We start from the raw sequence: 18,884 nt of genomic DNA on the forward strand, positions 1-18,884 counted from the left end.
CTAAAGAGCCTCCTAATTGCTTTATTAGCCAACTTTTAACTCAGCTGTCATTTGTATCATTTTTAATAACAATAAAAAAAAATGTTGGTATTATTATTTACTAAAAAAATAATTTCTTAGTAGAGAGATGTAGCCTTTTGAACAACGCCCTAAATATTTTTTACGGATACATATTTTTATTGTTTTTTTTTTTTGTAATAGAAAATGATGTAATATTATTCCAATGACGTAATTAGGGGTGGGAAGCATAAGGTTTTATTCCCCTCGTGGCTGAGTTAATGTATAAATGTTAATATTATTATTTATAAAACAAACATTTAAATCTTTACTATTGTATTCAATCATCTCTTGTTGAAGAATCCTAATGACTTCGCTGGATTACGCACATTTTGTATTTTATTCGTATGTTCCAACTTTTTTTACAGGCCTGGCTCAAGAATTAAACACATTTAAGCAATCTTATGTTTTACCGCCTTTTACATGTAAATACTATGTCAAATATTTTTAAATGCCACCCTAGGTGCCTATGTTGCTAACCCCTTAAGCTGGGCCTGTTTTTAACTAAAAAAATATTGAAATAGTGATATTCATTTTATTATGTTTAAATTAAGTTTATCGTTTTTTTCTACTGTTGATACTATGAAATTACAAAATTTGTGACATTCTTCTTATGTTAAAATATTTTTATTGTTAAACATAGTAACAAAATAGGTATTATATTTACATACATGATCAGATTAGGTATCAAATTACCCTTTTATTTGTTTTTTTTGTTACTTGATCATCCAAATGAATTATATTTAAAACTTGAATTATTTTATGTAATGTTTCATTTGCTTAACTTTTAATTACATTTAGTTGACTATACTATTGTACTCTAATAATTGCTTATTTCTGTAATAATGAGCTTTATACATTTTATTGAGTTTTATATAAATAATTGTTAAAAAATAAATGTTCACTGGTATATTTTATAACCTAATTTTGGTATTTTTATTTTGTAGAATATAATCTTTTATTTGCAATATGATTATATGTAGGTCTAGTCTCACCAGTACATGATTGTGTGCTTTTACAGTTTAAAATTTGTTTAGCCTTTCAATAGTATTATTTTGATGCTCTGTTGCAACATCAGCTTTTTATTAGGGGTCAGTAGTAGAAATCTATGCAGTTTTCTAACATGAATTGAAATGCACTACTACTGTTCATCAGTTAGCTTAGTCAATGCCTGTAGTTATATTTTTTCAATTTTAATTAATTTTAACTTAAGGATATGTGTTTTTAACAATTAGGTATGGAAAATATCAAAAGGTGTTCATGAAGATGTCAGAAATAATTATTGAGTTGTGATCGGTTTTGTAGACCAACACTTTTCGATACTTTATTTTAATTTAAAAGCTTGCAGCTAACTATTTGTAGTTTTGGGTGTCTGAAAAGATGAAGGAAACTATCTATGTACAAATATGGTAACACAATATATGGCCACAGAATAAATACTATCTCGAAAACATGATGATAACCTAACCTGGTGATCATGACAGGTTTTGTATGAAATGGAAATTAATTTATTTGGTAAGCTACTGATAAATAGCTAAACCACAAAAACAAATACTGTGGTTTATTGGTTTCATAAATATTATAATAATTGTTGGATGTATAATATTAATTTTATAATCAAATAAAAATTCTAAAACCTAGTAAGGATACCTTCCCTACACTGTGCTGTACCATGTTGGAAAATTACTTTATGATATATTTATGTATGTAATTACATATAAAATGAGTTCTTAAGTTGCTATCACATTATTCAAATTACTATTTTTGAAGTTACGTTAATTTTAGTTTGATGCAATGAATGTTACCTTTTCGTCAGTCATTATGTGGAATCAATAGTAACACTATACACTATCCAATACTGAATTAAAATAATTTGTGGTAAATTTTATATTAGGTACAGTCACATATTTACAAAACCCACAAACATTTTATCATACATAATTATTAATTAGAAAATAACCAAAAGAGATCAATTAGGTATGTTTATTGTGGATAGAACTAAATATTTAATGATGACAAGGACCTAACCTAACCACAAAGAGCACTCAAAAGTCAGACCGCATAACAATAGTTGGTAGATAATTAAAGATTTTAATTGATAGATTTAGAAAAATGGATGTATTTAGGTTACTAGGCACTATCATAAACAGCAGCAACGAGATGCACAAGGACTGAGGAAGGAGATTAAAGAACGAATAGCATGTGGTAACCGGTGTTACTACAGCATTATAAAACTTCTAAAGACTAGAATCAAAACTACTGTCACGCAATTTGAAGACACACACTCCAGTTATTTGTGACCAGTAGTTACATAAGCAAGTGAAACATGGTCACTGACCAAAAGGAATAGTAGGGTAGTCAACTAATTGCCCTCGAAAAAAAAATACTACAAAATATGTGCATACCAAGCTATAACACAAAGTTGCAGACAAAAATCAGTAATGAGTAGGCCTCTGATCTGCAAAAGTGTTCCAACTTAGCCAAATATTCTATTGTTTATATAAAGCAAACATCTAGAATGGTTATGCCACGTTGGGAGAAATGCTGGTCAATTAATAAAAGAAGTATTAACTGACTTTTAAAGTGGTACTGACAGAGTGAGAGAGAAATAGATGATAGAAATGGACTGATAAGATGAGAAAGAAGAAAAAGATTTAAATAATAAATAATATCATTTAATGATAATGACAAATTAACATTAGCATACAGTTTAAAATCCTGATCATATCTGTATTTGAATAAATAAGAATAACCAATGCATACAGTTACTACTGTCTACTTAATAAAATAACTTATGAAGATCTTTCTAAATAAAAAAATTGTTAAAAAAATAAAATGTTTACAGTATTTTTTTGCTATACAGAGTAGATATAAAAATATAACATTAATAATTTAATATGTACACAATAATAACAGTGCCAATTATAAATTTTTATTTTTGACCGTGTACAACAGACAAAAAATCATCAACATTTACATTTTTCAGCAACCGTTGGTGTTCAACTTTGGATACCTTAGCTGGAGTCTAAAACAATAAATAAAAACATTTAATACTACACAATACATTATAAATATTCTGATTTCGTGACGTATGACGAATAAAATATTAATTAAATGTTAAAGTTTAACAAAATTCCTATTTCTTCTCTACTCTCTAGTTATAAAAATGGTATGATGAATTATAGTTATTTAATTAGATATATTGTTAATATATAATTCTTAAGAGGATGCTACCTATGAGTTTGTTGTCTCCATTTTACAAACATACAACATACCAAATTCTCATTTCTAGTTTCAATAGTGTGCTGTTAGTTTTGATATGTGAATTGTGATATGTGAATAAGTGAATTAACTTATTATTAAAATTTTAGATGAGGTTATGGAAAACAAAAAAAAAAATTCAGGAAAATGTGAATTTTTATGCTACATCAATTTTTAACAAAATCGATTAAATTTTTTTGGTGTAACTCAAAAGCTAATAAAGTAATAACCATACAACTGTACAATTTTTACTAAATGTTTACACTAGCATTTTTCATACATGGTAAAATGTTAATTCTTTTTGAGCTATTAAGAAAGTTTTGAGCCTTAAGAGATTATTTTAAATTATTGTGGATAAAAACTTTCACTTACTAAAAAACTTGAGAAATGAATGCAAGGGTTGTTTGGAAAATTATTTTTATATTTAAAGTACTTCGTAATATCTTAACCTTTAAGAGTATTTTTTTTTGTTTCAGCACAATCAGTTAATTTAAATGGTTTGTTAGTGTGGGGTTGTACTTACTCTAGCAGTCTAGCCACACTTATGTTGAAATATTACTATAAATTCTTCAATAAAAATTATTTTAAATAAACCTAAATTTTATTTAAAAAATTGAATATATACTGTTTTCATATTCAAACCCTTAATTTATTATATGAATGTTAAACTTTATTATATATATTTAATATTGAAACTATTATTAATGATTATCAACCACCGCCACTCATAATACAAGATTAAAAAATGATACAAACTCAAGTTCTTTTTAATAACAACAATTTTGGTAATCAAAGCCTTAAAGTAAAGGTGGTAAAGATACTATTATATATAAATACAACGTAAATATTTTTCTTTCAAAAATTTTAATTAGTATTAAAATTATGTATTTAGTGTTCTAACTTAAATTAATTGTTGTGTATAATGGCAATACCTATATAGATCTTTATTTCTTATAGTAATATTATTGTAATATTATGAAAATTTTTACTTTTTTATTTTATTTTATTTTAATATTTGCTCTTTTAATTGTATATTTATACTTATATTTATTGAAGATGTTTTAATATTATCACTATGGTTTATATTTACATTTTAGAAATAATTACATTAAGATGTTATGTGTTAAAAATAATAACCCAATCATAATTTATTAAACTGCTTCATTATTATAAACATATTGTTCATATATTAAAAAAATATATTTTTAGTTTTAGAAAATATTCATATGCCAATGCAATAATAATATGGAAGAAAGTCTTTAGAAACTCATACACACATTTACCTTATTATAAACTGTTCGATCTGCGGGCCTTTTAGTAGCCTTTTTAACAATATCTTCTGATCTATTTAACTTCTGTAGTTCATTTTGTGATCTGAAACATTATAAGCAATAGAGTAAATATTAGTAAATTTAAGTTTCAATTAATTGGCGTATAATAAATTAATAAATAAAAGCGTACTAGAAATTGGAAATAATATATTATAAAGTTTGGTAAATTATTTACAGATATCAGATTCTTTGTGCAGTATTGAGTAAAAAAATGAAAATATTTCAAAGTTATACTTCAAGCTTATATATTTTTTTAATGTCAAGTAATTAGTATATAAATGGTACATAATAAAATATTTTGTAGGATCAAAAATAACTAATAATTTAGAATACGATATATTACATTCTTTGTGGGATTGAAAATCTATCATTTTCTTCTGGCCAATTTCTTCCTTTACTATTATCATGATAGGACCGCCTTTTTTCCTCTTTGTACTTAGATCTATGTTTATCTTTTACTGAATCTTCCCTGAACTCTCTTTTTACATTATGATGATGACTTCTTTGAGAATAGTAACGACTATCAAATTTTGATCGTTCATCATGGCATCTAAATTTGCTTTGCCTATTAACATAATTTACATTTAATTATAAGCAATTTTAAAAAAAATAGCACCAGTGGTTAACAAATAGTGCTTAATAGCCTCAGGGTTCCACTTATTTGGGGATTCCATTTCCATGGACATATAAAAATGTAATATTATTTGCATAGTAATATGATCATTATCATTTATTTTTGTTAAAAACTGATAATCCTGGTTTTTGGTGTTGCTTAATTTTTGTTTAGAAACTTAAGGGCTAAGTAAACAAAAAAATTTGAGAACCACTGACATAGATGATTACTCAATTTATACAATGAGTTATTGACTTTCTGTGTATGAAATTACAAATATGTATATTGTATTAGAAGGTCTTTAATTACCTGTGTTTTTTATCATATATTTTATTTTGCCAATGTCTGTTCTCTCTGTGTTTGATTGGGTAATTATGAACAGAGTCATCCCAAAAAGAAGGGCTTCTTCTGGCTCTATCATCTTTTTCATTTTTTGTTTCAACATCGTCTATAGGAGTGCTAGTCACTGGCATTAGTATTTTAGCATCATTCTCAAGTTTACAACTTTCTATTTTTGGAGTAACCTTTAATATTTTGTTTGTTGTTATTGATGGTGATATAATTGGATTTAATGTCTGTACATTTTTTAATTCTGAGGGTATATCAAGAAAAGTGAATGCTTCTGATACATTTAAATACACCATCTGAAAAATATGAAATAAAAGTTATGATAGTAATTAATCATAATTCAATAGTTAAAACCTAAGAAATTGTGTGATTTACTTTGAATTATCCCTGAGGCGACAAACCTTTTTATTAAATCAATATCAAATATTGAGTGTTTAAAGAATTTATTTCATTAAATGTTATTATGGAAGATTGAACAATGAAATACAAATATTTTTGTGGGCTGTCAAAATTTGGCCACCAATAAACCATAGGAACACCCATGTTTTACACAGTATGGCAAAATTATGCATTTAAATTTATTCAACTATAGCTAGTTTTCATTAAAAAATGGAAGACACATTTTAACACAACAAAAAATATGCATGTATGGCTTTTTTCATATAAATAATTCAGAATTACTGAATGAGATGTATTTACATATTTTGTAACTTATAGCTAGAAGATAAAAGATAAATCTGGAGGAAAACAAAATTATAAACAAACATTAATACTATTAATTAACATACCTCGTGTTCATTATCTTCAGTAATGACTTCATATACTTTTGGATTTTTTAAATATTCCATATTGTTTGGTGAATCACAGGCCTCATTTATAGGAACATCTAATTTATCATCATGTGTAACAGTAACACAAGAAGTATTGATAACACTGCTGTTGATGATAGACGATTCAGATCTGTCAAGACTGATGTTCATTTTATCTTCAGAAATACAATTTGGATTAGAAATGTTACCGTCAATAGACATAGTTTGTACAGACTCCAGTGGTACAATGGATTTATTATCAACTGTATTATTTTCCTTTCCATTAGACACTTTATTTACACCTATAACACAATTCTCAGATAATTTAATTTTTTTATTGTTCATTTCATTAGTTTTTGTTTCATTACTAATATAACTTGTTGATATATTCTTATTGGATTCGTCTACATTATACATTTCTGAATAATTAATATTGGAATCACTACTATTAAGTTTAGAAATCTTAACCGCTGGTTCTATTCTTTTGATTTTATTCTCTTTTGGACTACAGTCATAAGCTGTCGATGAAGTGTTATTCAAATACCTTTCTAACCCTATCAATTGTTCTGAGTTGTCATTTGCAGTGGTTTTGTTTTGTATTCTACCAACTTTTTGGTTGTTGGGTTTATCCAATGTTGGACTTTTAGATAATTTAAAGAATTTTTCAACTGGATCATCAAAATGTACCATGGACTTTTTAATTTTTTTTGAAATTGTTTTCTTTACTTTTCCTGAGGCGTTGTTCTCACATTGCACTATTATTGGTTTAATAAACGGAGTTTTAGTTGATTGCATGTTTAATTCGTCTGATAATTGACTTTCAATACCATTAACAGTTACAACAGACATGGATTCAATTGATTTCTTTTTAGGTATGGGTTTAAAACCAGATTTTTTCTCCTTTTCTTGTGGTTTTTTATTAATAACTATTGTTTTACGCTGTTCATTTGTCGTTGAAAATTCATTTTTATTTGGACTCAGTGAAATATCACTTCCAAAAAGCTCAACTTTAACAGACTCATACACTTGTTTCTTTTTTGCTTCAACATTTTTTAATTTTAATCCATTTTTTACTTTGGGTTTAGTCGAAAGTTTTAATTTAGATTTTAAAGGTGTATTTTTAATTTTATCTTTCTTTGTTTTGGTTGATAATTCACCAGTAGAAGTTGTAGTCTGGAAGGGTTGTGATAAACATTCATTCAAACTATTCATTTTACAATTTGTACCGCTTGAGGTTTTAACATAATCCAGTTCTGGTGGTGCAATCAAAGTATCGACAGACATTGAATTCCCTGGTGTAGGAGGAAATGGTGAAATTGGGGGTCTATTTAAATATGATGTTTCTCTGAATACTTTGGTTAGTGGTGTTTCGGTCAATGAATCATCATGTTCTGGTGTACATGGCAAAGGTGTGACCATCTTACTTGGATCATATTCTCGTATTATTTTTGAAATAGGAGTTTCAGGAACATCAACAGCAGCATCATCACATTTAAATGGGGTTTCAAGTAGACTGGGCTTAACTGATTCAATGTTAATACATTTTAATGGACTATTTAATTCATTTGAATTGTTTGTATGAGTTTGATCAAATAAACCCTGTTCTTTTGAAGGTTTAGTTGATTCATATAACTTATTTTCTGTTAATGAATAGTTATGGTTATTAAATGTTTTTAAAAAGTTAGAATCTTTTTCCTGATTTGTTATTTTTGACCTAGTATTTAAAATAGAAGAGTTAATTAATTCATTTTGATTATTTTTTGGTTCATTAACTTGAGACTGATCCAGATTAATTTGAGTTGCACATTTGCTTTCTGGAAAATCAGATTTCATGGGCAGTAATTCATTATTAAGCTTGGTTATTTTATCTAAAGTTTCTAAGGAAACCGAAAATTCACTTAGTTCATTAAGTGGTTTTGTACCATTGATGTTTTTCAAAGAATCAGTTATAGTTGGTGGCTGCTTATTATATAATTCTGTTATTTTATCTGGAGTTTCTAATGATATAGAAGGTTCACTAACTTTTTTCAACGATTTTAGATTGTTCAAGGTGTTCAAAGAATTCGATTTAATTGGAGATTGTTCATTACATAATTCTGTAATATTATTTGATGTTTCTAATGAAATATGACATTTTGGCTGTTTCTCTATTAATGGCTTTTGGATACCCAGTAATGGCTTATCAGAGTCTTGCCCATTTAAACCATCAAATGCAACTTCCGAAATATTTGATACATCAGTATGTAATTCATTTGTCGCGATTGAAATATTACTTGATTTCTTTTGATCTTTGAGCAAAACAGAATTATTTTGAACATTGACTGGTTTAATTTTTTTTCTTGGCGTTTTCTTTTTTCTTGTTTTTCTTCCATCAGCATCTGACGTTAGAATTCCAGCCCCCACCATTTCTCGAATATCTGTATCCCAGTGTTTAACCATTTCTTTTTTAATCATTGATTCAAATCCATTAACTGAACCCCAATCAGCTTGAAGTTTTGGTAAAGGACTAGTTGAAGGTTCTTCCAAACATTTTTCAAGTCTTTTTGGTGAATCACAGAAAAGTTTTGAGCGAGCTTGATTTCGAGTCATGTTCTTAGGCTGTGGAGTACTAAAATCTAAACATCTTATATGAGTGCTTCTTCTACGAGGTGTACTCATACTTTTGTTTTTTGGAGGTTTAAGTCTATCATCTGGTGTATCATGAACAATCAGATTATTAACTTTAGATGAAACCTCAGGTAATCTGATAATATCATTAATCTCAGTATGATTTTTTTCTTGATTTTCAAATGAATTTTGATTAGGAACTTCAATAATAATTGATTTAGGGGTTGGTTGTCTAGTTATATTTGTTCTCCTAAATTTGCTTCTTATGCCATTAACTTCTAGTAAGTGTCTTCTTCGTTTTGGAAATATATGTTTTTCAGGAGCTGAAAGCAAAATTTAAAAAAAAAATTTAATTACTAGTAGGTATAATAATATATAATATTATGTTGTTGTTCTAAATAAGTATTAAGTTTGTATGAATCACAAAATAATTACTTCTGAAAACATATTAGATATATTAGATATTATGATAATAATTTTTCATTTCATCTTCCATATTGATTTTAAAAATTAAATTGTAAGCTTTAGGTTTCTTTTGTTTCTTTTTCATTGTTCAAGTTGAATCCTATGTAATGGTTCAGATACAAAGAGGTAGGTACCCAAAAATATAAATTAAGTGAACTGCGCACAAACCAATCAAAATGTCAAAAATGTTATCAATATATGGCTGATAAATTTGCAATTTTATTGAAAGGTATATTATATATACATTCAATAAATGTATAACTTATGTAAGTTATAAGTAGGTACCCTATATTTTAACAAAATATTATATTATAGCAAAATTATGACACTCGAGTGGACTATTTGACCGAGGCCAACCATACCCCCATGTGTTGTCTCCGCGTTTCAAATGTATAACATAGGAAAAACTATTTTGTGCGAGATAGAACCATTCAGGCTGTGGTCCAAGCTAAGCAGCCAAATTGTCACATTTTAAAGAAGGGAACATTTACTATACAACATCGTTTTTAATTTGTTCTACATAGCAATACAGAAAAAGTTATTCAAGTTCGAAAAAAAAATTAATTTTTAAACAAAAAGAACTTTTTAGTAATTGTTAAATCGAAAAATAAAAATGATGTTGCATAGAAAATATTCTCCTCTTTCTAGTGTCAAAATTTGTTTGCTTAGCTTGGATTACAGCCTGAGTGGTTGTATCCCGTGTACAACTATTTTTGCTATGTATACATTTGTAAGACAATACATGCGAGAATGGTGTAGTCTTTATTGTTTTGGGTTAAGTGCTTGCAACTACCAGATAGTACGTCTCCATCAAAACATTTTTATCTAAATTATTATTTTTAGGTTTTATACTTTATTTCAGTCATTACTCTTATTTTTAATGGTAGATGTTACCAATACAGTAATACTTTGTAAAAAAAACAAATACGATTATTCACAAAATTATCATTACCTGGAATTTTACAAGAACTATTATGATTTGCTAAAGCTCCAAATAATTTAAAAAACAATAACACAGTTGTTCAAATTTTTCTTTATAAAAATTGGTAGCAATTATTTTTAATATGAATTGTTATGTATCTTGACCAATTTTGGTCAAAAATTAAAGTGTAAATATATATAAATATAATATACAAATAGGGGGATGTGGTGACCGAGTGGTCTGACGCGTCCGCTGCGACGCAGCCGGTTGCGGTTCGATCCTCGGCTACTGGGTGGCATTTTTCTCCGGACAAGTAGCGGTGACCGGAGAACAAGTGCTGCCATCCCCCACCCCCAGGGCATGGCAGAAACCTACGGGTGCCCCATTCGAAATTCTGCCAAAACAAACACACACGTGTTCCCCCCTACCGTCCCAAAATATACAATACAAATCCTACTACAGCTAATGGCCTCAGTTGCCGAAGCTTAAGATCAATAAAAAAAAAAAATATACAAATAATTCTAATGATAGACTAACATTTACACATAAAAAATGAATAAGTTGATTAACAATAAATAAACTGTTCATACCTTGATGAGTTAATAACATGGGAGTTATTTTTGGAGCAATTTTCACATAGTCAGATTTGGCAAAATGATCTTCTCCTAAACAAAAAAATACAATGCATCAACAAAAATATATATTAATTTAACATAAAATAAAGATGGTATTTTGAAGGTATATTCTAGGCCTAATCTTTCATTCCTTTTTCGATATTTTTTTGCTATAAGAACTCAAGGACCTTAAAGAAAAGAAGAACTTAGGAACCTTGTTTTCATTTTTCAAGCCTATAAAAATAAGAATTTTCAAATATCTATAAAAAAAAAGCTCAAAAAGAGGTAAAATATTTGAAAATTATATCCTGTTAAAAAATGCTAACATGAATATTTGCTGAAAATATCAAGTGCCTACAATAAAATAACAAAATTAGACTGGTATTATGTAAATATTCCAATTTATTCATTATTTTGATAAGCATAAGGACTAGGAATTTTTTACTCTTAATCCAAAGTACTAACTAGATCCACTATGCAAAGATTGAAGCATTTTACAACTCTAAAAGGTGACGATAGCCAAAAAAAAAATAATATAAAAACAGAATTGTAAAATCAGAAAACGAAAGTGATTTACGTGCTGGGTAGTTATTAAAAGTGTTCTGAACATTCACTAAAAAAATTAACTAGTTCAATTTGTTTTTTTTTCAAAAGTATGGGTTTGTGTAATTCGTTTAATAGAAATTATGAGAAAATATTATTATACAATATAATTAATAAATATAAATGTTAAACGTATATTTATTAAATGGCAAATAAATTGAGCGTCTTAAAAATCGTTCAAATTTGCTAAAATACACAAATGTTCAAATTCACATTCAATTTAATAAAAAAGGGGTGACATTTGCGTATGGTTCACTAAATATGAACGTGAATGAGCCTTTATGAATGAAGTTCCTCCAAAAACAGGTTATTAGCCATAATATGTTTGGTCCCAGGCATATTTAGATTATCATAGACTCAGGTATTTTTTTATCATTATTATTTATAAATTTCTTCAAAAGTTCATTATTTCACTAACAATTAATACAATTTATATTTTATTTTTAATGAACAATTTATTTATTTATAATTTTCAAACTTAATATTATTTTTATATATCGTCCAGGATTTATATAAAATAATGATGATGGCATTTAATACTATTTAAAAAACATAAATCAGCAATAAAAATATAATATTTTTATTTATTCAAATCTTGACTATTTTTAATTATATTGTATGGTTATATATTTGTATTTGTAGTATTATCATTTAAATATTGTTCATTAAAAATAAATTGTATTTATCATTAGTGAAATAATAAACTTTGGAAGAGATAAATAAATACTAATGATTTAAAAAACCGGAGTATCCTATAATAATCAAAATATGCCAGGGACCAAACATTCTATAGTTAATAAATCCTCGGGATGAAACATCTTATTTAAATAATTGCCTGGGAAAGAATGTCCGTAAGCTAATTGAAGGGGGACAAAACATCTGTGATTCTGTAAAATCAATACATTCATTGCTCAGAATCTTAAAATTAATTATTGTCATTCAATTTCATAAAGCATACCTGGTTCTGTTTTAGTTGAGTCAAAATTATACGAGTCACTTGATTGTAAAACTAATTGATTTGATAGCAAATCGTAATTCTCAAAAACCGTTGTACTGATATTACCTTCATGTATCAATACAATATTATTGTCAACTTTCAAACACTCTTCATTACCATAAACAATATGTTTTGTAATATTTGAATTATTCTTTTTTAATTTGCTTGGTGCGTCATCTGTAGAAACCATAAAAATTAGTAACTTTGTATTATTATTGGAGATCAACCGTACTACCTTTTTTCCTGGCACTACGTAAACGAGATTTGATTGTGTCTGATTGATCATTAGAACATGATTTTTTATCAATATCAGCATTGTCAACATTAAAAACTGAAATTTTTAAAAAACTTATTTGTATTAAATATTAATGATACATTCTAAATAAAAGAAGTTTCAAACTAAAAATAAACTAAAATAGCACATTAGTGCTATAAATTTTAACAAAATTATTTAACAATAATATACACAGTTAAATGAACTAAAACTTTTACTTCTAGTCTCACATACATATTAGTTCTACCACCCATCCAAAAATGTTTTCTTACTCCACTCAAACTCCAACAAATATTTTGCAAACCTGAACCTCATAACTAATACAACAGGGTTATTTAAATAGCTCTTAGGTTTTTCTTTTAATAGCAAGCTAAAAAGTATTTATTAAATTGTATTACTTATAATCATAGGCGTGAGCAGACCTTAATGACAGGGAGGACCAAACATTATGTTTTGTCAACATTATCAGTGCTTGCGGAAATATTTTTTAGGAATGAGGGGAGTGGGGACCAAATAGGTTTACATCAATAACATCTATAATATTAGGCTAATATTATTAGATTAATTATTTTAGTATGCAATAAAATTAGCCTAAGGCACAAATGCAGTTTAGCTCCTAGGCAATTTTTCAAAAACTTTTTCGGAAACCTATTTTTTATCAAGCTTATAAAATATATCAGTCACAAACGTATGAACACAATTGCCTAAATAATGACTACAAAAATAAATTTTGTAGTTTTTGTAAATTGTAGAGTTTATTTGGAAAAGATTTCAAATCACGTGAGCAAGCCTATGCCTATAAGTCGCAATGTAGAGAAGATATCTTCTTTACATGGTGCAAGTAGTCCTTTTAAATTAAAATATAGGAATGATAATTTGATAGTATTTTATATTAATATAATTTAAATTTAAATATCGTTCGTAATTGGTTAGTTGATTTGATCTTTGATCTGTGGCATATCCAGGGATGGTAGTGGAGAGTTGTAAACCCCCTGAAAATTATTAAATAAAATAACTAAATTTTCATTAATAAAATATTAAAATCATTTTTGGATAAAATTTGTCAATAATTACCCTAACACTATCCCTCGCCCACCAAAAAGAAAAGGAAAAACTTACCTAAAAACTCATCCAGTATGTTTTTAATTTGTGGATCAGACTGAGTGGAGTCTAATGCTTTTTCAAGAGTAGGAGGATCTAAGACTTTACTTTCTAGTATATCGTCTTTTTCTTTTTGAGCGTCAAAAGATTTATTTATGGAATCAGCAATTTTTTCCAATAAACTTTGGTCATTCAAAAATGTATCAACTAATTCACCAGTATCAATAACAACTGAACTATCCTTTATCTTATCTTCTTTTGAAAATCCCGGCATAGAGTCAAGGGATGTTGCTTCTGGTATTTGCTGGTATTCAGCCTGGTCACTATAAAAATATGGTTTAAGACATTTACATTTACAAAATTATGCATACAACAAATAGTTTATAAGTTAAATAGTTTAATAGAAAAATTATGTTCGGATAGGTACATTTCATCACTCAGTATATATTGCTATGGACTGGCGTCCAGCGTTAGACCTTGGTAGAGATAATGACAGGGTAATGCTATAGACTTAAGTCCTGCCCCAAAGGGGTGACAATAGGCGTATAAACCAGGTACAGGTTATACACAATATATGAGGGATGCGACACGATCAGCAATTTTCGATTAATATATTGTAAACGAGTTTGTTGATTCTGAGAAATACTGTAATGATATTTAGTCATGCTTATGATTAATCATTCGTTGGTGCATAGTCATCTCGAATACCACATAATAGATATTCAACTATACACATAGCGAAGCCCAGGATGCGCACTCAGGAAAGTCATAGTGGGTTGTGGGCCGTTAGTATTTCCCAGTACAATAGTTGGCGGACACAGCTTCTGTGGGAACGATACTCGTATCAAAAGGGCTAGGAGAAGTAGAGGGTACGCCAATATAGGAGACCCCTGAACAGCCCATATTCAGATGTGATTTGACCAGATGAGCCAGAGCACCTTCATGCTAGTCAATCTTTTGATAGTATTATTTTGGGCTTAGAATAATTTTGAACAGTTTATTATTTGGACTTAGAAAAATATTTGATTCAACTCGATATTTTTCTGAACACTCAGAATAATTCTTTGTGACAAATATTCTAGCACAGATTATTCAATCCACAGTTTTAAATTACATTTGTATTCTTTTATTAAATAATAATAAATACTACCTCAAACCTCAAGCGTTGCATATTAATCAAATACATCTCATCCTATTCCTCTCAACAACACCTGTAGTCGCCAGACCACTACAATATTTAGTTCTACTATTTTTCTAAACATAAAACTGATATACAGGAATCTCAGACAAAAAGTCTGTTTTGAAAAAATGTTGACAAAAAGTCTGGTCTCATCTTTTTATTGACAGACAAAAGTCGAAAATAACAAATATTCTATTACATAATGTAATTGATTTTATTTTGTAGACTAAAAAAACAAGTGGAATTTTTGTCCAACTTTTTTTGACTGATTACCAATATCAGGCAATATAAAGCTGTAGCAAATTTATATCAATTTTAAATATAAGGCAAAAATATACTATCGCCTAATAGTAAAATAATGAATAGTATAGATACATACCCAGAATTTATATTATGAATATTTTTTGGACTAAATTGTGGTATTGACTCAATATTTATTTTAGTTGATTCATTTTTCTTTGCTGGAGTACTACAGCTTTGATTGTTTATTTGAAATGTTTTTGTTTCTTTGTCTTCAAATTTGGAAAATGTCATTGAACCTGCATTATTTTCTGTTAGTTGTGTCATTGAAGATAAACAAGGCGAAGAAACTGAATTTTTCTGGTCAGTTATTGTGGTTTCATCATTAAATGTGTCAGTTTCTTTTGTTTTAAAAACGTTATCAGAAATTATCTCAGTGAACGATGGGATTTCTAATAGTTCTTCTGATGTACTTTTATTTACTTCTATATTTAATGTTGTATGTGTACTTTGATCTCTAGTATTGATTGTATTACCAACACATTTGTCAACCATATTTAATTTTTTCTCAACAAATGTATCTTTTTTCATTGATGCCTGGTTTGTATCTAACAAATACTGTAGTTTCTCAATTAATGTTTTAGATTCACATGCTTCAGGTATTCGCTCTTCAACTAAAATCAATACATTAAGAAAATGTATTTAAAATATTTCTAGAATTTATAACTTATATAAATTATACATCTTTATTTTAATGATAAATAACAAATAATTAGTATAACTTACTCATAGCACACATGGTTCCAAAATTGTCAAATATGTCATGTAAATTAAGCCCATTCACTTTAATATTAAAGTTTCTATTAGCTTTAAACATCTGAAAACATTCAGTCAAATGAGGAGATGATTTTAAAAAGCATTTCGCAGCATCCTCATTTTTTTCTTTCTTCAGATAACCTAATGGATATATGATTTATTAATATAAAAATCTTCAGTACCCATACATACTAATATCAAGATTTTTTAAATTTTTAGATACACAAAAACTTTAAAAATATAAAGTAATTAAAATCATCAATACGGTATAGTATGACCAGAAGAACATCATACGTAATAAAGAATGGATAGACCATTTAGTGAGTAGCTAAAATATTCAAGTAGACATTTTGATGCCATGAGTTTAATTTACGACAGATTCAAAACAGTAGTTTTTTGTACATTGCAGCATCAACATATACAACTTCCAGGCGCAAATCCGTGAATATTGATGGTCATGTGAATTTTATAAAAACTTAGATAGAAAAAGTAGAGATTCAAAAACCTAAATACTCACCGTACACTAAACGAGCAACTTCAGATGGCATCAAAGGTTCCATTTTTTGTTAGGTGTACGGGGGCGTGTGGTGAGTGCCAAGTCGTGATTGTCAAGTCGCAAGTGCAACGGAAGAGGACCGTGAGCGGATCGTTTCAGAAAAACATAAATTTGTGTGGCGATAACCAGTGAGGGCTAGTGAAACGCATTGTAAATATTCAATTATCGGATTAAGAACAACAATAAATTAATTAATTAAACGAACACAACCATTAGACTATTGACTATACGAGAAAAAGCGGTTCGTGACTTCATGTGATAACGAATAACGATGTTAATATTTACACAATAATATCATTTGTAAAACTCCAAGAAAGAGCGGGAAAAGCGGCAGTGTGACCATCAAGTCGTCGAATGTGACTAGTGTTGAGAGCTCAGTTAAGTAAAAATATTCAAATACCTATTTAATAAACCTTATTTTAGATTCTGAGCGATTCGATGGATGCAATGATTTTACAATGATGTGTATTCAGGAAGGTAACATTCAAAATTCACTGTAGTTTTCAAATGTACCCTGAAAAACAAAAAAAACATAAGATGAAATGAGAATTTTTACAAAAAATCTATTTTTATTTTTGATGGAACTCTTAAAAAATTAAAAAATTACCGGATAGGTAATAGGTATACATAAAAGTTTTACTGAATGATTATTTTAGCATTTCCACACCAGAAAATTTTCAAAATATTTTGACTCATGTCGACTCATTTATAGGCATATAAAATATTACGATTTGTATTAGTTTTTTTAAATAGTAGCTCTCCGAGCGTCGATGGGGGAGACCCCCAGACCCCCCGAGTGGGCTGAAAGGGGCGCATGTAAATTCCGCCCAAAATGAACTACAGGTAAAATAAGGTACATGTAAATTCCGCCCGAAAAAATGTATTACTGTTAATAAACAAATTTCTGAATGTGTCTTATTAATCATATTATTACTGACATAACATAGATTAAACATTATAATTTAGAAGTAGGTATTTAAATAAATATATATTTCACATATTAAGTCAATAATTACAACATAAATCATGTATAATCGTAAGAATAGTAATAATTATAAAAGTAAAAATAAAATCATCATTAATAATTAGAAAGTGGATTTCGGTCCACGGAGACGTTGCAATTATAAAAGTCGCGTCCGTATAGGTGGGTTGAACCTCAAAAGTCAGAGAAAGTGATGAGGGGCTTTGGAGGTGTCGTTTCGAAGGCGGGAACGTTTGAAAATCTAGAAATTTGTGATTGAACGGGGTTGATAGTCGATACTGTCCAGTCTTGTGCTCTTACGAATGTCGAAACCTTAAGTGTGTTTATGAAAGCCGTATTTAAGTGTCTAACAAGTCAGTCATGTCCAGTGAAAATCGATTGACGTTCAACTTAGTCATCTAGGCAGGCAATCTGGGCCAGCGTTTAAGGTGTGTGGACACGGTGGTGGGCAGCTGTAAATGATAATTTCCAAAAGCTTATAAAAAGACATAATACATTAGCCCGTGTGGTCACTCGCTCGCTGCACTGTTATGGACAATTAAAGTTCAAAACAACAATCAATTCACAATGTAAAACCTTCTTGGATGGATCTTGACTTAACGATACTGGTTAATTCTGATTTCACAATTGTCTGGATAATGGATTACAACTTAACTATTGTACGCCAAGCAATAAATTAGTGTCAATGTTAGTATAACTTATTAAATGAGAATGAAAATAAAAAATTTGTTAAAAAAAATAGATTTCTATTTATTAATTCAATATTTAATTGTGTTTTGTATTTCAGACTTCAGTTATATTTTGTTAAAAAATGTTATTACTACAGGTATACAGTAATATATACAAATACATAAGTCATAAAGACAATTATACAATACATATATTATTAGGTAGGTATTGTTTTCTTTATGTTTATTTATGGTAAGTGAACCACTTAGCAGAGCATATACATTAAACAACATAAGAGCAGTTGAATTATGAATGTACATTATACAATTCAGTATTATCCTAAATTTATAATCTACATCAGTCAGCCTAAAATATATATTATACATTAATTATTATTTATTATATACTCTGTTGGAGTGAATGCAGTTAAAGTTAGTAT

At 28.2% G+C, this 18,884-nt stretch overlaps 1 protein-coding gene across 2 annotated transcripts; it reads right to left on the reverse strand.

Moving 5' to 3' along the window:
- Window positions 1–182: 182 nt before the first annotated feature.
- LOC111034342 lies at window positions 183–17,065 on the reverse strand. Of its 2 annotated transcripts, XM_022315514.1 has the most exons (13): window positions 16,756–17,065; window positions 16,209–16,379; window positions 15,562–16,096; window positions 14,021–14,325; window positions 12,863–12,958; window positions 12,589–12,804; window positions 11,004–11,078; window positions 6,788–9,349; window positions 6,399–6,721; window positions 5,572–5,906; window positions 4,993–5,214; window positions 4,602–4,692; window positions 183–3,082 (listed from the first exon to the last, which is right to left on the reverse strand). In XM_022315514.1, the coding sequence occupies exons 1-13, from the start codon at window positions 16,796–16,798 to the stop codon at window positions 2,990–2,992; spliced, it is 5,067 nt and encodes a 1,688-aa protein (XP_022171206.1). In that variant the 5' UTR covers window positions 16,799–17,065; the 3' UTR covers window positions 183–2,989. The 2 variants fall into 2 exon arrangements, with proteins under 2 accessions (XP_022171206.1, XP_022171205.1); XM_022315513.1 differs by having other exon boundaries at window positions 6,399–9,349.
- Between the last annotated feature and the right edge of the window lie 1,819 nt (window positions 17,066–18,884).

Source organism: Myzus persicae, unplaced genomic scaffold (genome assembly GCF_001856785.1).
Source record: "Myzus persicae strain clone G006 unplaced genomic scaffold, MPER_G0061.0, whole genome shotgun sequence".
NCBI lineage: Eukaryota > Metazoa > Arthropoda > Insecta > Hemiptera > Aphididae > Myzus > Myzus persicae.

Excerpts from the sequence above, each read along its gene's own strand:
- LOC111034342 (XM_022315513.1), bottom strand. The coding sequence starts at position 16,798 with ATGGAACCTTTGATGCCATCTGAAGTTGCTCGTTTAGTGTACG. Across the intron at positions 16,380-16,755 it reads AGTTGCTCGTTTAGTGTACG|GTTATCTGAAGAAAGAAAAA; the intron begins GTGAGTATTTAG and ends TATATCCATTAG. Across the intron at positions 5,215-5,571 it reads ATATATGATAAAAAACACAG|GCAAAGCAAATTTAGATGCC; the intron begins GTAATTAAAGAC and ends TTATGTTAATAG.